Source organism: Mytilus edulis, chromosome 10, assembly GCF_963676685.1.
Source record: "Mytilus edulis chromosome 10, xbMytEdul2.2, whole genome shotgun sequence".
Taxonomy (NCBI): domain Eukaryota; kingdom Metazoa; phylum Mollusca; class Bivalvia; order Mytilida; family Mytilidae; genus Mytilus; species Mytilus edulis.
In genome coordinates this window covers 57718321-57744861 of record NC_092353.1, presented here as the reverse complement: position 1 = coordinate 57744861, position 26541 = coordinate 57718321, and the positions used below count along the sequence as shown (strand labels likewise).

General features: G+C 32.0%; 1 protein-coding gene across 1 annotated transcript in view; it reads right to left on the bottom strand.

Annotated features, from left to right (window-relative positions):
• LOC139492853 (E3 ubiquitin-protein ligase rnf213-alpha-like) overlaps positions 1 to 26541 on the bottom strand; it is a 100484-nt gene that overhangs the window by 49600 nt on the left and 24343 nt on the right. Inside the window, exons 14-34 of the mRNA XM_071281004.1 lie at positions 24137 to 24386; positions 23683 to 23829; positions 22783 to 22888; positions 22008 to 22173; positions 21185 to 21353; positions 18676 to 18809; positions 17745 to 17975; positions 15378 to 15500; positions 14600 to 14720; positions 13147 to 13385; positions 10503 to 10585; positions 10131 to 10264; positions 8224 to 8316; positions 7832 to 7969; positions 7187 to 7332; positions 6052 to 6274; positions 5690 to 5860; positions 5227 to 5295; positions 4561 to 4611; positions 4138 to 4247; positions 3619 to 3768 (exon numbers count right to left, since the gene is read on the bottom strand). Of these exons, the coding sequence (XP_071137105.1) occupies positions 3619 to 3768; positions 4138 to 4247; positions 4561 to 4611; positions 5227 to 5295; positions 5690 to 5860; positions 6052 to 6274; positions 7187 to 7332; positions 7832 to 7969; positions 8224 to 8316; positions 10131 to 10264; positions 10503 to 10585; positions 13147 to 13385; positions 14600 to 14720; positions 15378 to 15500; positions 17745 to 17975; positions 18676 to 18809; positions 21185 to 21353; positions 22008 to 22173; positions 22783 to 22888; positions 23683 to 23829; positions 24137 to 24386 (3054 nt within the window). The remainder of the gene's footprint in view (positions 1 to 3618; positions 3769 to 4137; positions 4248 to 4560; positions 4612 to 5226; positions 5296 to 5689; positions 5861 to 6051; positions 6275 to 7186; positions 7333 to 7831; positions 7970 to 8223; positions 8317 to 10130; positions 10265 to 10502; positions 10586 to 13146; positions 13386 to 14599; positions 14721 to 15377; positions 15501 to 17744; positions 17976 to 18675; positions 18810 to 21184; positions 21354 to 22007; positions 22174 to 22782; positions 22889 to 23682; positions 23830 to 24136; positions 24387 to 26541) is intronic.

Sequence of the window (26541 nt, the reverse complement as noted above, 5' to 3'; positions counted from 1 at the left end):
ATTGAACAAATACAACAGGTATTGTTCTATGTATAGTTTATTTACCGAGACCTTTAAATTTCTTCTAAGAGAAATTTATGACTCATTGATTAATCTACCTGAGTAAAAATGTATCTGCTAAATTGATGGAAATAACACATTCACTATTAATAAAGAATTTGTAAGGGTTCCGCGGAACCCTGTGTCGCCTACTTTTGCTGTAAATCGCAGGCTCAACAAAAATGAGGAAAAAAATCAATAAAAATATTCCTCTTTATACTATCTTATGATTGTAAGAAGCTTCTGTCCAAGTTTGGTGAAAATAGTTAATGAATCTAATAAATGTTTTGAAAACTTTAACTGCAGACTGTATGTATAATGTTAACTGGAAGAAAATCTAAGTCCATTTAAAAGTAAAATACAGAAAAAATGGGGTTATCATTTTACAAAATTTACTTCTGGATACTATCTAAATATGATCATAAATAAGCTTCTGTCCAAGTTTGGTACAAACCAAGGATAGTTTAAGAAAGTTATTAAAACTTTAAAAACTTTAACCACAGAGTGAATGTAATGTTTCCCCGCAGAAAAAACTAAGTCCATTTATAAGTAAAATACGGAAAAAATGGAATTTTATTTTTTAAAATTTACATCTGGATACTATCTTATGATCATAAACAAGTTTCTGTCCAAGTTTGGTAGAAATCCAGTATAGTTTAAGAAAGTTATTAAAATTTCAAAAACTTTAACCACAGAGTGAATATTTGTGGCCGCCGCCGACCGCTTAGTCTCGCTTTTTCGACTAAAGTCGTAGGCTCGACAAAAAACTGCATGTGATTTTGTGTTTATTCAACATTAATAATATTTTTTCAATCTGTTAAAAATAAATACATGTACTATAATCTAATCATAAAAAGTTTGTTTTTGTTCCTGTCAAAATTTGCATTTTATAGTTTTTGTTTTAGTATAAATAGAATACTTTTAAGAAGGCCTAAATATACAAAAATCTCCATTTTGAGTTTTTTTTGTCATTTTTTTTTGAAATAGGAATAATGTTGATTTTTTTCAGAAATCAACTTTTATTAATGTTAGAATTACTGTTTACATTCAACAGATTGAAAATATAATAAATTCAAACTGACATATATGCAGTTTTTAATTAATTGTAAACATGTTATTTCCATCAATTTAGCAGATAAATTTTTTACTCAGGTAGATTAACCAATGAGTGATAGATTTCCCTTAGAAGAAATTTAAAGGTCTCAGTGAATAAACTATACAGAGACCTGCAACACCTGTTGTATTTGTTCAATGGGACAGATAGAACTGCCAAAAGTTTAAATGGACAGGTAACTCTCAGGTGAATCTATGGAAAGGTACAATTGGGTTCACAATAATATAGAGCGAACACAATTTTTTAGACAGATAGACAGATCACTGCAGTTCGACTAGGTGGGAATCCCAATTAATATTCATTTTTTCCTGAATTACAAAAAAAAAATGATCTTATGAAATTAAAATTTTGTATTATTTAAAAAAAAAAATTAATGTTAAGAGATAAATTGAAAAACAAAAAATATTCCTCAAACAACTTGGCATTGCTCAAGTTCTTAGATTCTTATCTTTATTTTATACATACATTGACATATAGAAAGAAAACAAGAATGTGTCTACAGTACACGGATTCCCCACTTGCACTATAATACTTTTCTATGTTTAGTGAATTGTTGAATTGGGATCAAAACTCTATTTTTGCATTAAATGAGAAAGATCATACCATAGGGAACATATGTACTAAATTTCAAGTTGATTGGACTTCAACTTCACCCAAAACTACCTTGACCAAAAACTTTAAACCTGAAATGGGACAGTAGCATGTTCTATGTTCAATGGACTGTGTACTTGGGGTCAAAACTCTAATTTGGCATTCAAATTAAAAAGAGCATATCATAGGAAACATGTGTACCAAGCTAAAGTATCAAGTTGATTGGACTTCAACTTCATCAAAAACTACCTTGACCAAAGAAACGAAAAGACTGAAAAACTATATGCCCCTAGGTGGTACATAATTATAATTTATTATATGTTTTTATATTTGCTATTTTTCTGATCAATATTGTAACTGAAGATGTAACTGACCAATATATTGTAAATTGAACATCAATTTACATCAAGTATATGTAAAGAATCTGGTCTGGGGACACAGTTGTCTACCTTAGATTTTTGTTGCCTACAAATAGAGTCCATAGTGTGGACAGTGTATACTGTGGATTCATTTTTATTCGTGGTATACCAATTTTCGTGGGTTTCGTGGGTCACAGCGAACCACGAATTTAAGAATTCAACGAAGAATAATCCCAAGAAATGTGTATGGAGTCGGATGTTATGCAGTTCTAGTATAGTGTTGACTAGGGACAAACATTGTAACATAACACGTGTTTTTTTATTGAAAGAAGATACAAGTATTTTGATTAAATCTATAATAAATATATCAAATATCAGTGATAATTTACTTTATAAAATTTATTAAAACTGTTCATGGAAAATAACTGCAAGTTGTTAATTACCGTGTCATAGTTTGGTTTACCACTGATTAAAAATCAATAGGATTAAGTACGGGGATATTGCCCGTATGTAATATTGTTTATGACAGGGACATTTATTTTTACACCTTATACTTATATCACTGTTTATTATATCGTAATTAGGGAAATGAGCTTTCAATCATAAAGTTTTGAATGCCTTATAGGATTCAAACAAGAATTTATAAATTGTAAAACAAACAAATAATTAGTTGTCTCTGTCCATTATTGTAATCGAAGTTAACAATGAACACTTTAACTTAGAATGACCAAGCGAGGATTTTGACGATTCAAAACTTTTTCAATTAATTCCTTCTTTTTTTGTTTTTTTGTTATTATTGATCAAACCAAGGAGGTTATATGATCTCCTCAATCAAAAAGAAATCCACGAATTACGTATCTAATTTTTTGTTGTTGTAATCAGCGATCCACGAATTTACGTATACCACGAAACGTCTTTTTTTCTCTATCCACGAAAATTGATACCCACGAAAATAAATGAATCCACAGTAACTTGCAATTTTGTTTTCATACACCTTGAGTTCATACTTAATTTTCTTATATCTTATGCATAAAATAGTTAGTAAGGGGATGAAATTATGTGTAAATGAAATAAGGTATGAATTTGTAGGTTAAGTAGTGATTTGGTCCAGTTTGAAAAGGTCAAAAATCTGTATGGTGAAGCTGTCAAACTGAATTATAGACCCCTTGACATAAAACTGTCTATATTTTGAGTTAGAGCTGATGGTGATACAACTTTTCTATAACTATCAACTATTTATTTGTCCCAAAAACTGGTTCACTACACTGTACACATATTTTTTGAATAGAGCATGTGCAATATTTCTAATGTGCTTTTTGTTTGAAAGAAATGCACTACAAAATAACAGTGTTCTCTGGCCATCTGTTCTAGCCATAACATAATCAGGCGAAATTGCATTAGCAATACATGTTCCCAAAATGCTTAGAAATTCCTTATTATATTTGCCATCAATAGAATATGTTATATATGTTTAAGCCATGCCTAGACATATAATATTATTTAAGTGAAACATACCTATAGAAATCTCTTAGACCAAAGAATTCCCTCTGTTTTGATTTTTCTAACTCAGAAAATAGTTCAGAATATGCCTTTGATAAGGATGGAATAAGATTGTCTATCAGTTTCAGAATTCTTTCTTTATCTTTTGATGTCCTGCAAATTCCTCTAAAAACACAATTATATCCACATATCAACATGTCTATTAAAATCATACATGTAGTGGTTAGGTAAATAGGTACCAAATACTTGAACTTCATTTCAGTGAAATGAAAAATGACCTACTTTTCAAAGGAAGCTGGTACTATCCTCCATAAAAATTATCTCATTTTTCAATAAAAATATACAAAATTTGAGAATTGAATTACTTAAAACTGAAGTAAATGAAATATGGAACACAAGTCTGAAAGACACACTTTAAGGTGTATTGAGAGTATACCAAGAGTCACACAATCTTCAGCAGTAGTTAAAGCAGTCCATTTTTTATTGAATGACATCTTGTTTTTAATATTTTTTTATCATAATTTTATATTTTACCTTGCACTTTTAATCAGTTCTACCTCATCTGGAACTTCTCTTTGTACAAATATTCCTCTATTCATTTTCGCTGGATCTAAGGCCCAATTGGATATACCAATAAAAGCAACCTGAAAAACACAAAAGTAGTTCTTGTATAAGGAGGATTATAATAGTATTTAAAACAATTCCAACCAGTAAGTGAATGGGTGCACAGCTAATTCAAAATTTGCTTATAGGCTACAACATTAACTCAACATTTTCAAGCTCCATTTAAAAATTTCTACAAGGGGAATTCAAATCTTGATATGTTGTGTATTTTTGAAGATTATATATGTTACTTGGATGTCCTTTGTTGGTCTTTTCTATGTCTTTTAAAGTTGATGTATAATTGATGGATACCCCACATCTCTGTTTACCAAAATTTCTATCAATATCAGTTACCTTTTTATATATAGGATCCTCTAGCTCCTCTTCCTCTGGTCGGTCTTCTACCTGCAACAAGAATAAAAGTTTGGTGAAATTATAAGATTGGTATTACCTTCTTTCATTAGGTCCAATTTAAAAGAATGTGTTAAATGTCTTACCCATCCCTATTTTTGTTAACAAATTTCTAATAAGTTTTCATATGAGGAACTATTTTTCAATTTTCATATGAGGTATTTTTTTTTTCAATTTTTACACAAGGTATGTGGTTTTCAAATTAAGTATAAGGTACAGTTTAAAATATTAGGTTTCTGTTCTTCATTTTAAACATGATGAACTTTTTCATGTACCTTTTTTTTTCAGTTTCAAAACCATGTATCCATTTTCAGTTTTAATACAATGTACCTTTTTCAGTTTTTGAATGAAGAACCTTTTATTTTTACTTTTAAAATGAGTTACCCTTTATTGCTTAAAAATGCAGTACTTTATCCCTATTTCAATGAGAAATCTTCTTGCAGTCTAATAAATACGGTACCTTTTCTATTTATTAAAAAATGAGATATCTTTTCCAGTTTCAATACAGATTCCTCTGTCATTTTAAATCAGAGTACTTTCTTCTGTATTAATTTGCGATACTGTTTTCAATATAAGTATGAGGTATATTTTAGTTTTAATATCAAGTACCTGTTTCAATACAGGGTCCTCAAGGTCGTCATCTCCACAACAACCATCTTCCAGCAACGGATGTAGAGTCTGAAAACAATCCAAAAGTTGCATATTAAATAGATTAGATATAATAATACCACTAAAACAAGTAACCTGCATACAAATTAAACTCTTAATACATGTATATCCATTCCATAAAACAATGTCAAAAGTTTCACTGATATCTGATGTTTATGGCATATCTTTGTTTCTGTTGGGTTCAAATTTCTTCTAACCCTTTATATGTGCAGCTTTGTGAATATGGTATTTTCATTGTAGTTTATCATTTATCAAAATCATGTCATTTAATTTTTTTAAATTACAACTTCCACCAGAAAAGTATGCAAATATTTTTATTTTTCAATATGACTTGTGCATTAAGCTGTATAAGCAAATACATTACACATGGTAAAAAATACAACTGTCCATAAAATAAAATCACCTTTAGAGGCATTCTTGGAGAATCCTCTGCTAATCCAATCTCATCCAAAACTACCACAGAAACAAATCGATCTAAATCTTTCCTTCTCTGAAACTCTGCACATTGTCTGAATGTGCCCAAGATACCATCAGGTGTAGACAAAGGACTACATTGAAAAGAAACCATCTGGACCTACAAAACAAACAATTTTCTTTTAAATGTATAGATAATTGCATTTATTTGTTTCAAGATTTGCAGCACATTTGAAATTTATTGTTGAAATTATTTAATGCAAATAATATGTTGTGGATGTAAAGTTTTTACCTTTAATAAGTATATTCTCTTTTTGTTAATATCAGTAAATGTCTAATAGAAAAACTTACTTGCTTGTACTTTTTAAACAGCTCACTACGAGCTGTGTCCCCCTGCATAGCATCTGCTACAATTGTCTTTGCTAGAGACTTAGAACTACCAGGTTTACCAACCAAAAACAGAGGAATCCTCAGCTCAATACAAACTATCATCATAAACACATTCTCTTTCAGAGCTTGGTTCCTGGCTATATTGTCTGCTAGCTTCACACTGTCTAACAATTTGTCTTGGCACCTAAAAATACAACAATTTTATCATTTATTATAACAGAAAGGCTTTAACAAAAAAATATAAAAACAAATTTCCATTCTCCATGTACTTGTTCCAACAAAATTATTATATGAACCTGTGTATGTCATTTTATTTAATGCCATTTTGTCCAAGGTTACAGTTGTTTCCTGATATTGGTTTACATCTCCTTCTTTTTTTTATTAATAAAATATTTATATTGTGTCAAGGTCAAATGTATTCATTCAGTGTTTGTTTACTTGTTTTTGTTAATATGTTTTATTGATTGAATTAAGCTATATATTTTAATTGCTATTCTATAGTGTTATCTTTCTATATTTTAATGTTACACCCCTACTTCAGGTTAGGGTGAAGGTTGGCAGTTGTTAGAATGTTAAAACCGGCTGCATTTGTTTGCACCTGTATCCAGTCAGGAACCTGTTGTTCCGTGGTTGTCGTTTATTGATGTGGTTCATCAGTGTTATCATTTCTCATATATATCAGACTATTGGTTTTCCTATTTGAATGGGTTAACACTAGTCATTTTGGGGGCCTGTTAGTGCTTGCTGTTCCATGTGAGCCAAGGCTCTGTGTTGGAAGGACATACTTTGACTTGTTATGTTTACTTTTAACAAATTGATAGATGCCATATGTAGAGCAGGATCTGACTATCCTTTAATCTACCACATGTGATCACTCCCTGGTTTTTGGTGAGGTGGGTGTTGCTCAGTTTTTCGTTTTCTATGTTGTTTTTCGTTTTTGCCATGGCTTTGTCAGTTTGTTTTTGACTAATGAGTTTGAATAACCCTTTGGTATCTATTGCCTCTCCTTTGAAATCTTTGTTGTTAGAACAATTTCATGAAGTTTACTCTAAACCAATCTAGCATTGCTTGGGTTTTTAAAAATGTACTAACAAACCTTATAAGCTCTGTTTCAAGTTGGTCTTCATTTAAAAGTTGATAAGGTTCTTCAAAATAATCAGCAATCATATCTCTGAAATCCTGTCTTTTTTGTAAGCAAGCTTGGTAGCAAACACCTAGTGCTAAAATAAGAGCCCTGGTTATCTACAGTGAAAGAAAAGTATATTATTGCATAAACCAATGTTTACTTTCAAATATTATATTGCTATACAATAAAAGGGTTATTGCATGAAGGGGAACATTGTCCCTCGTAGAACATATATTGCACTCGCAAGCTAGTGCTAAATATTTTACTCAGGACAATATTCCCCAATATTCATGCAATAACCCTATATTATCATTCATTTCACAGCAAATAATATTATCAATTATTCGAAATTTATTTCATAGATAAAAATCAACCTTAAAATTATTGCAAGCATTGATATGCATGGTTTTTATTTTTCCCAGTTTAAAAGGGCAGTATCTCTTTTAAAACTGAATCTGAACAACACCAAAATTTTGATAATTTTTTCATATTATCATGTATTACATATTAATCTAAGGTAGCAGTTACCACAGCAATGTATTTTATTGACCATATTGCAACACTAAGCTGAAGTCTTCTCCAGGAAACAGGGGTTTGGAGATAATAATAACTTACTTCAATTTTCTCAAAATCCTCAGCCTGATGAGCATCTTCATTATACAATATCCCTCCTTCTTCTGTCTGTCTATAGAACCATGTCATCACTTCTAAAACTCTTTCCACATCTCTCAGGCTCACAAAACTGCATTCATCCTAGACATATAAACAGATGTATTAAAAGTTTTCTTGTGAACATTGACAAAACCCATTATTTAATCAGTATACTGTCATCAAAGAAAAAAAATTTACTAATGAAATATCAGAATCACTCTTAAGAAGTTGTTCTGGTCTGAAATGGTAAAAAAAGTTCTCAAACAAATACTTACTGTTTTTAAATTTTAGATCAGTACTGAAGATGTCTCATTTGTCTCAGATAATTAATGAATCATTTAATTATTGTAATTTACCTCCTGCATTCTCATGAAATTTTGACATTCACTTAGAATTCTGCTGGTAACATCTGCTAAATCTTTCATCTTGGGTAGTCTGCCATTATTCACCTGAAATAAAAATATTTCAAATACACTATAAAGTAAGGACATGTGGTAATCAATTCACCATACAGCAATCAATGGTGAGCAAAACCAATACTGTAAAGAAATCTATCAAAGGTAATGAAGCAATTGATAAGAAAAATTTAAAACCCTGATTTCTTACAAAACAACAAAGGAAATACAAATATTACAGACAGCAACAAACAATAACTAGAGGCTCTGAAGAGCCTGTGTCTGTGTCGCTCACCTGTTACTGTATTTATTGATGTCGGCCATCTTGGTTGGTAGGTGGGGTCATTAGACACTTTTTTAAATAGATACCCTAGTAATGATTGTGGCCAAGTTTGGTTAAATTTGGCCCATAGTTTTAGAAAAGAAGATTTTTGTACAAGTTACAAAAATGACGAAAAGTTGTTCAATATTGACTATAAATGGCAATAACTCCTTAAGGGGTCCTCTAACAATTTTGATCATGTTGACTTATTTGTAGATCTTACTTTGCTGAACATTATTGCTGTTTACAGTTTATCTCTATCTATAATAGTATTCAAGATAATAACCAAAAACTGCAAAATTTCCTTCTAATTACCAATTTTAGGGCAGCAACCCAACAACGGGTTGTCGGATTCATCTGAAAATTTGTGAGGGGATAGATCTTATTCTGATGGACATTTAAATCTTGAAAGATTTGCCCTAAATGTCTTAGTTTCAAACATATAAAGCAAAAACTGCATTTTACCACTATGTTCTAATTTTAGCCATGTCGGCCATTTTGTTTGGTAGGCGGGGTCATCGGACACATTTTTTAAACTATATACCACAATGATAATTGTGGCCAAGTTTGGTTAAATTTGGCCAAGTAGTTTCAGAGAAGAAGATTTTTGTACAAGTTATAAAAAATGACGAAAAGTTGTTAAAAATTGACTATAAAGGGCAATAACTCCTTAAGGGGTTGACTGACAATTTTGGTCATGTGACTTATTTGTAGGTCTTACATTGCTGAACATTATTGCTGTTTACAGTTTATTTCTATCTATAATAGTATCCAAGATAATAACCAAAAACTGCAAAATTTCCTTAAAATAACCAATTCAGGGGCAGCAACCCAACAACAGGTTGTCCGATTCGTCTGAAAATTTCAGGGCAGGTAGATCTTGACCTGATCAACAATTTTACCCATGTCAGATTTGCTCTAAATGCTTTGGTTTTAAAGATATAAGCCAAAATATACATTTTACCCCTGTGTTCTATTTTTAGCCATGGCGGCCATCTTGGTTGAATGGCCAGGTCATCGGACATATTTTTTAAACTAGATACCCCAAGGATGATTGTGGCCAAGTTTGGTTAAATTTAGCCCAGTAGTTTCAGAGGAGAAGATTTTTGTAAAAGTATACAGACGATGGACGACGGATGACGGACGCCGGACGCTGGCTACGGACGACGGACGCCAAGTGATGAGAAAAGCTCACTTGACCTTTCAGGTCAGGTGAGCTAAAAACAACAGAATTGCATGCTCCTGACCTTGGACAGTGGTGTAACAGCACAACGTAAGAACAAACTGTAGAAATGGAAATGGAGTATTGGGAGAAGACTTTATAAGTTTGATTAACTTGTGTCTCATCCCTTTTGCACATTTACGCAAATAAAATATGTTTAAACTAGAGACAGAAGGAAAAGGTCAAACATAAAAAGCTGTCAGAGTAAACTTAATTACCTATATAGTATATAATTATATTTGTTAATTTCCTACCTTCTCCCCTGAAACTTAAGACAATAAATGAACATTTTAAAACCACATCAAATTCTACATATTTCCTTACATATCTGCAAACCATCTGTTTGATGTACATTTCTTCTACACTGGCATTCAACTGTCCAAAATCCCATACTAATGGTAGCATACTCTGTGGGAGTGGCTGAACTCGATATACTAATCTTCTCATTGGTACACGTCCTTAAATAAAACCAGATAATCACAGACTACTTATAACATACAACATTGGTAAATAATATAAAGTACAGCCAAAGAGTACAGCCTAACAGTATCGTGCTTAATGCCACTGGTTTAATCAGTATACAAATCATCTAATTGCTACTTGGCCTACAATAACAACCTGTCAAATTATAAAGATTTTGTATGTTTAAGGAATATGAAAATGCAAAGCAGCATAATTGAATGAGAATGGTCTTACCTAACCTATCTGTTGTCTTGTCTGCATCCACATGGTAGCCAAGTCCAGCCTTTTCTAACTTTTTAATCAGTTCCTCTTTGTGTCTGAAATATAAATCATCACAGCATAAAGTTAAGATAAACTTGAGCCTCTGGCCTTTGTTAGTCTTGTATTATTTTTAATTTTAGTTTCTTGTGTATAATTTGGAGTTTAGTATGGTGTTCACTATCACTGAACTAGTATATATATTAATTTAGGGGCCAGCTGAAGGACGTCTCCGGGTGCGGGAATTTCTTGCTGCATTGAAGACCTATTGGTGACCTTCTGCTGTTGTCTGCTCTATTGTCGGGTTGTTGTCTCTTTGACACATTCCCCATTTCCATTCTCAATTTTATTGAAGTAACTGTGTTGAATTGTAAGCTTATGTTTTATGCCTTTGTCTAACTGCTATAAGATTTTTTTCAACATATATTAATGAATGAAGGTGTGGAGAATATATCAATAAAGTAGCAAACAGCAATATACCAATGCTGAAAAATTTAAGAGCTTCACTAACTTATTTAATTCTATGCTGCAAACATGTCTATTTAAATGTATTACTTCAGGTGATAAAAAACCTTATATGTGCCAATCATCAAACCATAAAAACAAGGTTAGATAAGACATGAATCCCTTATATCAATTGATGTTTTCCACCCAGTCCCTTAGTGAAGAATTATATTGCAACTAACTTCCAACAGAAAGAGATTTGATATATATATAAAATGACTGAATAAAAAGTCAACGATTAATCTTACAGGACGATGGACCATGTAATATGATTCTGTAAACTACAAAATATAATAAATAACAAGTCAAAAAGGGTACAACATCACCATTAAATGACTATAAAATGAACAAATATTAGATATTTCGGATAACAGATATCCTTCTTCAGAAATAGCACGATGTAAAATTCTATGTTTTTTTTCATTTATGCCCTCTGGGGAAACTGTCCTTAACTTTCTTATCCAAAATCTTTCCTGAGTGACTCTGTCGACCTTCGACCAACCCTCGTTGTGGTCTATGATTGTGATGGTAAGGTTTTTGAGATCAGCTTGGGCGTGCCCAGGTGATCTCAAATGACGACTTACGGGTAGGTTGGGCTTGCAAGTGTAGTCACTTCGATGACCATTCATGCGTTTGTTGAATGGCTGCTCTGTCTCGCCAACATACTGCATGCCACATCGACACTGAAGGAGGTATACAACATTCTGGGTTTTGCAAGTTACATTGCAAAATATAGTGTACACAGACCCAGTCGAGTGGCAAGTAAATGTTTGAGTATTTAGTATTTGTTGACAAGTCAGACAACGTCTGTTACCACATGACTTGCACCATCCTGCAATTGAACAGCTTTTATTTGAGGAGACGTCAGCTGTTACAAAAAAGTCTTTTAGACTTGCTGGTCTCCGAAAAGCTAAGACAGGAGGATTGGGAAAGATCTTGGATAATTTAGGGACTGTTTGGCAATAATTTGCCAATTGGCACAGATCAAACGTGAAAGGTTAGTAAAGGCTGGATTGTATGTTAGAACAAACGGGACTATTTTGCTACGCCTCTTCCATTTGTACTGTAAGAGGTCATTGCGGCTGTTATTGTTAGCGCGCACAAACCCCTTATCTATGTCCAATTTCTTATAGCCTCGTTTTGTCAAAAATCCGTGAAGTTCCTGTAACCGTTTCGTGACAGCCTCCTCAGAGGACCAAATCCGCTTTACTCTGAGAGCTTGACTGTACGGGATACTTTTTGTACAGTGTTTGGGGTGACAGCTTTGGGGAGAAAGGTACTGATGTTTATCGCAAATAACTATTTTTATTTGGCATATCTTTGTAATCTTTGCGCCGTGTTTGGAAATTTTAAAGTTGTACCAGCGTCTGTGGTGTCCGCTTAAATTGTATAAATGTTCAAGATTTTGATAGTGTCTCAATTTGAATATATTGACATGATTCATATTACATCATGCTATTACTGAAAAGGATATCTGTTATCCAAAATATCTAATATTTGTTCAATTTATAGTTATTTAATGGTGATGTAATGTACCCTTTTTGACTTGTTATATATATATATATATATATATATATATATATATATATATATATATTTCTCTAATTCTTCCTCAATTTATCCCTTTCTGCACCCATTGTATAAAAAAATTTAATCAACGTGTGGTTTGTTTGATCTCAGTACTTCATTGGTTAAAATCCGATTGTGACGTCGAATTTTCTTGCTGTCCTCTGAATTTCCTATTGTGACGACATGAAAAAAGGCGACCATGCCTGACGACGTCACATAGAAAGAACACATCTTTTTGCAGATCATTCGAAAAGAAGGAATAAGTTTGCCTGCATAATGTTAGAAAATCATTAGAGAAACAGATTCCACCACCAAATCTCGTGTAATACGATATTTATCCACTCTCGACAGTTAAATTATCAATTTTAAAGTCCTCGCCGAGGCGGCTCGGACTTTAAAATTGAAAATTTAACTGTCTCGAGTGGATAAATATCGTATTACACTCGATGCAGTGGTGGAATCTATATATATATATATATATATAACAAGTCAAAAATATATATATATATATATATAATATATATATAAATGTACACTGACTACTTACTTTCTATAAGGATTACAAGCAGCAATGATTTTAAGTCTTTCATGTATATGTATTGGCTTTCCTCCAAGAGATTTGTCACACATGATCTCTTTGATAACACCTATAGCTTCTGTAGTGTTGGCTTCATCAAAGAACAGAACAGTAAACATATTGGGATGATCCTCTGCATTTTCCATAGCAATTTCTTCTGCCTTCCTCACTTTCTTTATGATGTCTTTTGTTGTTGTTCCTCCGTGTACCTGGAAATAAATGCTGAATTTATCAAATTTCAAGTGAATTAAATAAATATTGCACTAAAAAAACAAAATACTTGATTTAAATTTAAACAAGAGTGTACTTACTGAAATTTATTACCTTTTTTATTTGACATAAATGGTTTTGTGTTGATAATCTAAGAGATAAAGGTTTAACAACACATATGTCATAAACTAACAATATCAATGTGATCCATAATAATGAGGTCATATTCGGATGATACATGCCAGACAGACAGGTTTACCTTAAAATCATTCAATGCACCAATATAGTTGGCTTAGTGCTCATAGTATCTGAGAAACAAACTAAACCAGAAAAACTATATAATATTGACCAATAAACAATGAAAATGAGTCCCTGACAGATGAATTGCCAGATTGACATGTTCTATTCCAAAACCACATATAGTTGGCCTCCTGCTTATAGTATCTGCAAAACCAACCTAATTGCATAACCCTGGCTTGATGCCTCCTTAAATAAAGTTGTTTGATTGAAAAAGCTCCAAACTTAACAAAATTTATAAGAAATCCTGTGTTGGGATACTCAGACAAAAAGTTGCTGAAATTTGTTGGTGGTTAACGTATAGAATTACTCAAAGCATTTTCATGTTAATGGACGGAAATTGATTGGCAGACACACTGTCTTGAATCCTCAAATCAATATCTGATTTTTCTTTCAAACAAGAATGTGTCCAAAGTACATGGATGCCCCACTCACACTATCATCTGAACCGTGAAATTGGGTAAAAAATGTAATTTGGCATTAATAAATTAGAAAGATGGCATATCATAAGGAACATGTGTACTAAGTTTCAAGTTGATTGGACTTCAGCTTCATCAAAAACTACCTGGACCAAGAACTTTAACCTGAAGCGGGACAGACGGACGGACGGACGAAAGAATGAACAGACGAACGAACAAACAGACAAACGAACGAACAGACGGACGGACGGACGGATGCACAGACCAGAAAACATAATGCCTCTCTACTATCTTAGGTGGGGCATAAAAAAACAGTTAAAAGGAGAAATACTTTATATGAACAACAAACCACAACTGAACAACAGGCTCCTGACTTGGGACAGGTATGCACAAATGCATCAGGTTTAAACATTTTAATAGGCACCAACCTTTACTCTCACCTGAAAGGGTAGTATAAAAATTACAACATTATAATAAATATAAATTTAAAACATTACCTTCATGATAATCATGTTCTCCACAGGTTCATCGGGCAGGAGCTGTAAAGAACACATAAACTTGATCAGTCTTGTTTTTCCACATCCTGTTTCTCCCATGATAATCACCGGTATATCACATCTGAAGCATAAATAATTGATTACCAATGTTAAATAAGTATATTTGGTTGTTAAGATTCGTTTTAAACTATGACATACTAGTGTTGTATCTAAAAAGATATATATTATATTATTTGTTATTCAGTTTCATATGCTAATATATATGGAATTGTACAAGTGATATCTGGAAATGCTTTTTTGTTTACTCTCTCTCTCTGATAATAAATGTCATTTATGTAAGCAAGTTTTCTATCAGCCAGTTCTTTAACTAAAAAAACTAAAGTTAAGAAACAAGGCCATTATACTCACATGGTGGAGAGGCCCCAAAAAATTTAAAAATTATACTAATTTTTTGAGAATATATTGGTAATCTTGATCATGTTTGTTTATCTGTGTGTGATCTGCATACAACATTTTTATTGGTAATTTTTTCTGCATACTTTTTTCTGCCAGGGTATTTTCTATTTATAGATGTATATATTTATATAGGTGTAATTCAGTTTTACATGTTCATACAGAATTGTACAAGTGATATCAGTAATGATCCCAACATCTCAGCCCTCCCCATTTTCAAATCATTTCATTACAACAAATTTTTCATGTGATACACAATACAACTGTCACAATTTGCTTGTGATAAAAAGAATGAACAAAGTTGATTCTAACTTGAAAAATTTACCTGAATCTCATGTAGATGGCCAGAATTTTTTTGACATTGTCAGTTGTTAGTTCATAAGTATCATCTGGATCATGTGGAAATTCTATTCCCATCACTTGGCATAACTTTTCTATTTTTTCCGCTCTGTAAATGGAAACAAAGTTGAATACTACAAGAGTAACAGAAATATTTGAAATACCAACCACCTAGAATTTGAAACTAATGCCTTATTACCAATGACATGACTTAAATTGCATATTCTAATTTTTTTTTTCATTTCAAATATTTTATAATTTTACTAAGATTACAGTTTCAACTTCTTCAATCAAAGTTAACTTTTATGTCATTACTCTTTATAGTTTGATTGTCCTAAATGTTCCATATTTTTGCTTTCCAAAACATTTGGAGTCCAGGCATAAAATGATGTAACATTGTAATTGGTTTCATAAATAAGAAAAATATAATAAATCTATTCTAAATCTGATCACTTCATTCACTTTGCTCCGATAGATTTTTTTTGTTATGGTGTGTTAGATGGGAAAACATCCCAGTATAATGCAGTAGGATTCATATTCAGTCAATCTTCATCATTCAATCAAATTTTCACCCTAAATAATTTCAGTAATGTTTACTACAGAGTACAGACATTCAAAAACATTGTCAGATTTACTGGAAAATATTTTTAAATTTACATGTAGTACAAAATTACATATTTCAACCATTTTTTAATGTGTCAACATCTTTCCAATTGTATCCACCAATGAATCTAATGTTAACATACTTTGAACTGATTAATCCATTAAAAACAGTACTTAATTGAAAATTTTGTATCATCAATAATAGTACTTTATTCCGAAAGCAATACAACTTATAGGATACATATATACACAATTTTACACCAATATAAGAATTTTACAAGAGATATATAATATATATATAAATATAAAGGTGTGCATGAAAGAAAATATAATACATATCGAAGATGTTATGTAACGTGAAAAAGTGAGTAACTGAACTAAAAAAAAGAAGAAATTAAAAAGTTAAAAACTAATGAATTGCATACCTGCCAACTTTTGAAAATGCCCATGGGGGTTTTAGCGTGCGACAACAATTTCAAAGGTTACAATTCTACGGACGGCTATTTTGCACTGCTGTTTTGTGGTCTAGAAAAAGTGTCATATTTGTAAGATGAGCTTACATGCCTTTTTCTTAAGTTTATTTGCATAATTCTAGTTATTATATCAGCAGAAAATAAATATGAACATGTAGCTGTAAGACCAGGAATTATTTTCATGTGTAAGGGTACTAAATAGTTGTTGATTTTTCCAATTTAAAATTATACACAAAGAAGGACCTTTATCAGGTTGGAAACAACACCTAGGGATACCCCCTCAATGTTAGGACATTAAAAACCACTTTTTAAGTACAAATGAGCACACATTCATATTATTTGAAGAAACTTTTCCTAAAGAACTATACATCTTATGATCTATCTGGTATTATATGGTCAACACATGTCCAAGAACTTTGATATGTTATTGGCCTTATATCTTCTTTATTATTCAAAATAATTGGACCCTTCATTTAGAAAAGTTGTTCTTAATATAATGTCTTCATATAACTTTTATATATCTAGTTCCTGCCATGCCTTAAAACCTTCCTGGATGTACCAGTTTGTCTGTACTCATAGTAATTTTGGAGGTGTAAACATGGCCATATTTTTCATTTCCTTATGATGAACCTTAAATTATTTGGTAATTTAATTGAATACATAAATAAAATTTTGTTACAGCAAGTGTAATGTCAATAAATTAGTGAATAAACTACTTTTTATTATCTTCATGGTAATACTGCATCATTGAAGTTTGTCAATCAGCCATGCTTTTATTCTTATTCTGTGTAAGAACCTCCTTGCAGTTGAAAAATCATTTGCCATGTTCACGATTTTACAATTTGACCAACAAACAGAGAACTACAACACAAGTTCAATATCTAGCATGTTAAAATAATTTTGAGAGAAAACGTTTTTGATTGGCTGATTAATTTGATCATGAGAAACATACAATTTGATTGGCTGAACACGATTGTCCTCCATTGGACACAGTTCAAAATCGGGAACAACAATATTTTTCGTGTAGATTTTCACCAAATCGTGTTTTAGAGGGTTTTTCAGGAACACGATCGTGCAATCGTGACAAAGGGTCAAAATCGTGTAGTACACGCCTAAATCGTGAAAGTTGGCAGGTATGGAATTGTATCTAAATAAAAAAGAGGTTTTGGCATTTAACTAAAAATTAATATTTTTTTCACCAGTTAAAATGCTGCCCCTGATTTTAAATTCCTTGATACAACCCTAAAGAATAGTACTTTTGTAACCTTATAATTTACCTGGATAACTTATCAAAGTTTTCTGACAAATTGACACCAGGCTGTGAATTCAGTCCATTAAACAAGGTACGTTGTCTATCATGTCTATGCTCTGGTGTTGGTTCCATAATTTTGTCTTCCAAACTTTCTCCAGTTTGATCATCAACAAGGTTTCCAGTTGCTTTCTCAATATTAAATCCTAGAAATGTCATGGTATGGTGATCCGGGTTGAAAAACAAGTATGGATGTGGGCTAGAAAAGGAGATTTGTACATTTACAATTACTAACAAGCCGAAATGGTAAAGAAGATAAGTGTTCACTTAATGAAACAAATCAAATAAGACTTTTGGTGTATTACAATTCAGAGCAACCAAATTAAAAAAAATACTCAATTTATTGAAAACTTCAAAGTATGGGATAACATCTGAAAGAAAATATCTAACAGATCCCAAAATTGCATACAGATTACAATATATTAATCACTGTCAAGCTGCTACCAAATATAAAGTCAAACAGTTTAGTTAAATCTGAGAAGAGTGTGAAAAAATTAATTGTTATATAAACAGATGGATGGACAAACAAGGCAACTGTAGTATAGCCCCAATGTTAGAGTTGAAATAAAATACAGCTTTCTACATATATACTGTTAAAGATTCTAAATACCGGAATATCTATTGCCAAACCTCAAGTTACTGTGCATGTGTTACAATTACCAGTTTGTTTGAGAACTAAAAATATCCTGTTCAATTAAAAAGAATTTATTATCAAACTAAATAATAAATAATGTAAATTGCATAAAGTAAAAATTAATGTCCTTGATCTTTTAAAATATGAATGAAAAATCAATGTTTGCTTTAAGTTTGCCTGAATGCCAAATGCTAAATTTCGGTAACAATTTGTTTAGAGGTTTCCTTAAAATTCCCCCCTATTTCCCACTTTTAAATGAACATGCCTTGATTCCCATTTCCTTCTCATTTCATAAAGCTCCTCAATGTCTTCTTCATCCTCCTCATCATCTAGTAGCTGACGCTTCAACATGTCAATTGGTGACTCCTCACTTATCTGTAGAGATCTTGTAGCAAAGTCCTAAAAGACATGCATTCATTTAGCTTAATGATGAATCAATGCTTATTGTGCAGCAGCAACTATTACACCCAAACAAAAAAAATTGAGGAACAAATCATGGTAACAAATGATAAACAAATCGTATGATTTATTTGTGATTTGAAAGTGATAAAATTTCACATGCAAATGAGCTAACAAATCACAATAACAAATCACGAACAAATTGCTTACAAATCATAAGCAAATCAGGGTAACAAATGATAAACAAATCTTATGATTTCTTTGTGATTTGAAAGTGATAAAATTTCACATGCAAATGAGCTAACAAATCACAATAACAAATCATGAACAAATTGCTTACAAATCATAAGCAAATCATAAACAAATTGCCAAGAAATTGTTTTGAAATCATTTACAAATCAGAAGCAAATTGTTTTCAAATCGTTAAGAAATTGTTATCAAATCTTTAACAAATCAGAAGTAAATCATATTCCTACGTCAAGCAAATCAGAAGTAAATCATATTCCTACCTCAAGCAAATCACAAGCAAATCGTAAATAAATTGGCATCAATCATCAATTCACAGATTATAGCATTAACATCCAGATCAAAAATAAGTTCTGCCCCCGAAACCCCCAAATTTTGAAGCGCAAGTGTCTTCATTTTACCTTTAATAGCTACTCCACTAGTTGTAAAAAGGAGTACTATCTTTGGTTGCGATTAGGGACAAATTGTTCTTTGTGAAGTTTCTCTTACTTTTTACCCGAATTTGACTAAAACGAAATTTGAAAAAAACATAGGCAACCACGTGTACTTAGTAGATTAATGTTGAATAGGTGATGGGTCTTAGTCTTGGTCCAAATCTGCTACATTGTAATATATATAGATCTAACATTGTTGGGTTGATGTTTAGACGAGTTATATATATATATATATATATATATATATATATATATATATATATATATATATAGCTTTGTCCATTTTGCCCGGGACATGGTCAGTAAACAACAATTAAAACATTAAACTTGCCAGTGAATTTTATCTGCTGGCTCGGGAAGCTATTCTTGAAATGTTTTGATCTGCTTACACATCTTTTACACATTTTTATTTTTAAAATTAATCCTAACAGCACTAAACTATCATGATTATAACGAGATACTGAAATGCAAAGTTTCTGAATTTTAAAGGTTAACATTTGAATAGTATTAGTTAAATATGTGAAATTATAAATATAAAGATTCCTTACCATTCGTCATCTTTCATAGACTGAATAAAACTCCTCATCTTGCAACCGTCTTTGTTCAGTTCATATAGAACAGTATTTGAAATTTGAATTTGACCTCAACCGGAAGTCAGAGAGATAGATAAACAAAGAAAACTGGAATGCATTAACATTTTATTCATTGTAGCAAATCATCAATGAATCACATCAAGATAGCTAAGAAAGTTAACAAATCGTTTTCAAATCATTTCATAGAATATTCAAAGTTAACAAATCATAACGAAATCACACAGTTCTAGCTAACAAAGTTAACAAATCTCTTTCAAATCATTTCATACGATATTCTAAGTAAACAAATCATAAAGAAATCACACAAAAACAGAAACAAATGGCTTACAAATCATACAATAGAAAGAAATCACATAGAAATCAGATTTAGGGAATTCAGAAAATTCTGATTTGTCTATGATTTGTTTAATGAATCGCAAGCAAATGGTACTAACAAATCGCATAATCACGATTTGAAAGAGATTTGAATACGATTTGAAAGCAATTTGTTCATTTATTTTTCTGTTTGGGCATGTATATCATAAACAAAATAGTTCTTATGAAATATGAATTATTATACCCAGCTGCTTTATGCTCGACTGACAGGCTGTGCTTGATTGATAACATATTATGTCAGCTTTAAGTCCACAGGAAGAAGTGTCATCCTACTTGGATAAAATATTCTACCACAGTCAACCAGTTGTTTCTGTAACTCCACAAATAACCAAAACAGAACAGTAATGGCCAACTGAGACAAAATACTTGCCAGTTAAAGTTATACATTTTATGCACCATAGAGGTAGTTTAAAGATGACAAAAAGGTGTTTGGGCACATTTCGATTATTACTAGAGAGAGATGATAATCTTTCGAAAGACAAAGCAACCTCAATGTGTAAGCATCAGTTGTGGTTTATATTTGTCATTGTTAACACAAAGTTTTTTTTAAATGTCAAAAATTGTAAAATGAACAAAACTCATTTATGTTTGAATGTTCCTCTGGTATCTTTCGCTCTTTTCTACAGAAAATCTGTGTTAATGGTTTTTTGTTTCACCCATGCATTCTTGACCATACAATAAAATTGAAAATGCAACTATTTGCATGAAAATATTTTAATATACCAACCCTAGACATCTGTATCAAAAATTTCAAGACAAATGATGGGAATCCAGGAAGATCTTGTAGAACAAGGGGACTACAGAAAGATGACGTTTCAAAGTCCTGTAACTGTCTGTTTAGAAAACTGACAAAATGGTACAATTCTGACCATGAAGGATCCTCCACACCACAATGTCTGTAAAATAAGATACATGTATTCAAATAATATTATGTTAATCAATAAATTTAAAAGAACAGAGTCCCAATTCCCCTTCACTGCACATCTATAAAGGAAACGTCATGGATATTTTTTGTTCTTTATAAACAACTATTCAAATATCTTTAGACAAATTAAAGCTTCAGAGCAAATGCAATGCAATTTCAAATAATTATAAATAATATTTCCACCAAGGGGCATAATTAATTTTGAAAATTGCAAGACAATGCTAATAATTAAACCAATGATAAAAGTTTTCTTTAAATATTTTAAGAATTGTAAATGTCAGAATTATATTAACCATGGACGTGCAGTGGTGATGTAACTTTGTTGTTTGACGTCAGAAATTGGAAATTGTTGCATGTATTTCACATTTGAATTTGTCAGTTTTTATTTCACTGGGAAATAATGGTGTTTCATGTCAAACAATGTAATAATTACAACTGTCTTAACTTAATTAGAGTGAGTGCATGGAGAGAAAAAAATAGGTATGAAAGTGAACGATCGATCTAAATTTTGTAATGCCCAAACTTGATTTGATTTATCCACATCTAATTATGTTTTTTACAATATTGTGTTAATATCCATCTTTTCAATTCATTCTAGTCCTTTTTACCAAAAAAACATTTAAACCTTAGTAATATCTGTAAGCAGTTTTCTCTGTCTCCCTCAGGTTCCTCAGGATCAATGCCAGTAAGGTCTTTTTTTCCATCCAACCGACTGAGATACTGATAGGGTCTCTGGAAGATCTCACTAGCATACTCAGTCTCATCAAATATCAAATCTGTTTCACTAAAACCTGATAATAATGAAATGATTTTAATATGGTTTATAGAAGATCTCAGTAGCATTATAACTTAGACTCATTAAACATTTAATCAGTTTATCTGAAATCTAAGGAAAAAGAAGTGTTCAATATGACAATGCAGATTTTTATTTTGAACAGTGGCAGTTGACTTACAGAATTATCTATCATATGTGTCACAGTCTGCATGAAATATCTCTTCTGATTTATAAAATTATTTTTTTAAGAATAACTAATGTGAGTTTTTTCTTTCAATTTGAGATCCAACTTATACCAATGCAAATATAAGGTAAAAAAGTATGGTAAGGTCAAATATCTCAAAAAAAAGGAGCCCCATAACCTATCAATATTTTTAGCTTATTTTGTTCCTTATCAAATGCTCTTCTAACTTATAGCATCAGTTTGAAATTCTTGAATTTAAGTACATCCTTAAGTATACCTAATTAATCAAATGTACAAATCATAGTCTATACATTTATATAACTTCAGTGCAATACAATACTCAACGCTTTAACAATCCAGTGAGACGAGGGGGTATAACTCTTGCATATTCATTATCCCTCATCTCTTGCATTGTGTTATTGTAAACAAAACAACACTTACCATCAGGAAAATTCTCTTCAAAAATATCAAGGCTTTCTTTTGGTGACCTGCATAAAACATCTGGGAGGATGTCTAAACAACGGTGCATACATTTTAACTTTCCAACCTAAAAAAGCATTAAATAAATACAGCTGTAAAACTATGAATTTTAAGATATCAAACTTATCTTAATTACAAACAAGAATGTGTCCATAGTCCACGGATGCCCCACTCGCACTATCATTTTCTATGTTTAGTGGATCGTGCAATTGGGGGTAAAACTCTAATTTAAGATTTAATGTATAATAAGTTTCAAGTTGATTGGATTTCAACTTCATCAAAAACTACCTTGACCAAAAACTTTAACCTGAAATTTGCACTATCATTTTCTATGTTCAGTGAACCATGAAATTGGGGTCAAAACTCTAATCTGGCATTAAAATTAGAAAGATCATATCATGGGGCACATATGTACTAAGTTTCAAGTTGATTTGACTTCAACTTCATCAAAAACTACCTTGACCAAAAACTTTAACCTGAATTCCGGACAAACGGACGAACGGACAGACAGACGATACAACAAACGAACGGATGCACAGACCAGAAAACATAATGCCCCTCTACTATCGTAGGTGGGGCATAAAAAAAAGACGGACGAAGATAGAAGAACATTTAAACTACCAAGTTGAAAATTAAACTGATAAACTAATAAAATGTGGCAAAATATTCAAATGTAATCTGTAAGTCTTGTCAAAGTAGGCATAAGTTCTGTGATACACTGGCTAATCACTATATTACATAACCTTGTATTTAAATGCCAAACCAGCAGAAGTATGAATAAAATGATACACCAATGTTTGTTGTAAGAGATCTAGCCAGTTGAGGCATGGACTCTAAAATGATATAATGTTTTATTAATACCTGTGTATCAGAATCCCTTGCTAGAAGAGGCATCGACTCTATAATGTAATAGTCCATATCAGATCTACGCCATACATTTCCTGAAGAATGACTCAGACATCCCAACACTAATAATTGGAACAGGAATGCATCTACACCTTCTTGTACCTACAAGCAAATAATTGTTTGATTTGCATGAACCTTCAACCACAATATAATAAATAACTATGAGATATATTTTCCACTAAACCTTAAATCAACATTAAAACAATATTTGTCAGACATTAATGATCCAAAATTCTATGTCAGAATTTTTCAATTATTTGAGGTAATAGCTTTTAATTAATATCATTCTACCCCCTCCTCCAAAAAATACCAAACAAACAAACAAAGTTTCATATCACTTTTAAGACAAAATAAATCTGGTTTACTTTCTCAGTAATAATTTCAGACATTTTTGTTTAAAACGACATACCTCATGAGAAATATCAAAATGGAATATCCTAGGTTTTCTGACGTGTGGTGGGTTGGTATGTTCCAGTAAGACCTCCAATACTTCATCAACAATTATAGTTCTGTCATATAGTGGTATGGATACTGCAGCATTGTTATCCTCATCCACATTTACATCAAGTTGATTCTCCTTCAAAGCGGTAACCATGTTTCTCTTGAACAAACTTTTACCCACTCCAGCTCTCCATGATTTTACCACACGAACACTTGATCTGAATAAAAAATGAAAAAATCTAATCACTGTCCCATATTTTCATTATTGTCGATTTATGGCCATGGATAGTCTATGCTTGTAAGTGGCAACACGTAAAATGGAAGTAGCAAAAGTGACTTTATGATTTATATTACATGATATCGTGGCAAGCATTAATTGTGTTAAGACTTTATTCTTGTCTGAAATAAAAGTGAACCCCTTACGATAGATTGATTGACTGTTAGTTGCTTAATGTCCAGTGGTAAATAGTTCATGCATGTTGAGGACGAAAACAAGTTACCAATAAATACAATAGGTAGGTCTTGTAATAAAAGAGGCCATCAAGGATAATGGTTGAGGAAATTTGGACTGCCACTGGAAAATGAGGGTATATTGCCTTGCAACAGGCCACCTACAGACCCCTCAGAGAGTTGTTACAAAGGTTCTTAAAGTGCAAAGAGCGTAGCACTTTCTTAACAGGAGGCATCAAATATAATGTCCCCATTTGTACCGGACGTTCCATTAAGATAGAAAAATAGACACACTGACAGGGTTAAACCTATATTCTGCAATAGTTACATTTGTATCATTGCATGGAATAAAAACAAGAGGCTCTCAAGAGCCTGAATCGCTCACCGGGCAAACAATGCCTTCGGCCATGTTTTTTGACGAAATAGAAAATAAAACACAAACTTTATTTTATACACCCTACTGATCATTCAAATGAAGTTTGGTTGGATTTGGTTGAGTAGTTTTAGAGGAGAAGATTTTTTAAAGTTAGCAAATATGATGAACAAATTGTGAAAAATTGTCATTACAGGACAATAACCCCTTAAGGGGTCAATTGACAATTTTGGTCATATTAACTTATTTGTAGATCTTACTTTGCTGATCATTTTTGCTGTAAACAGTTTATCTTTATCTATAATAATATTCAAGATAATGACCAAAAACTGCAAAATTTCCTTAAAATTACCAAGTGGCAGCAACCCAACAATGGGTTGTTTGATTCATCTGAAAATTTCAGGGCTGATAGATCTTGACCTAATGAACATTTTTACTCCATGTCAGATTTGCTTTAAATGCTTTAGTTTTTGAGATATCAGCCAAAAACTGCATTTGACCCCTATGTTCTATTTTAAGTAATGGCGGCCATGTTTTTTGACGGATCAAAAATCGAAGCACAAACTTTGTGCAGGATAATCTAAGGAACAATCATGCTAAGTTTCATCCAAATCCATTCAGTAGTTTCAGAGGAGACGATGTTTGAAAAATTGTTAACGACGACAGACGACGACGACGGACGCCAAGTGATGACAAAAGCTCACATTTCCTTTTAGGAAAGGTGAGCTAAAAACTGCAAAATTTCCTTAAAATTACTAATTCAGGGGCAGCAACCTAGCAACGTGTCGTCCGATCCATCTGAATATTTCAGGGCAGATAGATTTTGACCTGATAAACAATTCAACCACAGTCAGATTTGATCTTAATGCTTTGGTTTTTGACATTTTACCCCTATGTTCTACTTTTAGCCGTGGCAGCCATCTTATTTGGATGGCCGGGTCACCGGACACATTTTTAAACTAAATATCCAAAAGATGATTGTGGCCAAGTTTGGATTAATTTGGCCCAGTAGTTTCAGAGGAGCAGATTTTTGTAATAGATTACTAAGATTTACAAAAAATGGTTAACAAGAATGTGTCCTCAGTACACGAATGCCCCACTCGCACTATCATTTTCCATGTTCAGTGGACCGTGAAATTGGGGTAAAAACTCTAATTTGGCATTAAAATTAGAAAGATCATATCATAGGGGACATGTGTACTAAGTTTGAAGTCGATTGGACTTAAACTTCATCAAAAACTACCTTGACCAAAAACTTTAACCTGAAGCGGGACAGACGGACGGACGGACGAACGAACGGACGGACGGACGGACGGACGCACAGACGGACGCACAGACCAGAAAACATAATGCCCCTCTACTATCGTAGGTGGGGCATAAAAATTGACTATAAAGGGCAATAACTCCTAAAGGGGTCAACTGACCATTTCGGTCATGTTGACTTATTTGTAAATCTAACTTTGCTGAACATTATTGCTGTTTTTAGTTTATCTCTATCTATAATAATATTCAAGATAATAACCAAAACAGCAAAATTTCCTTAAAATTAC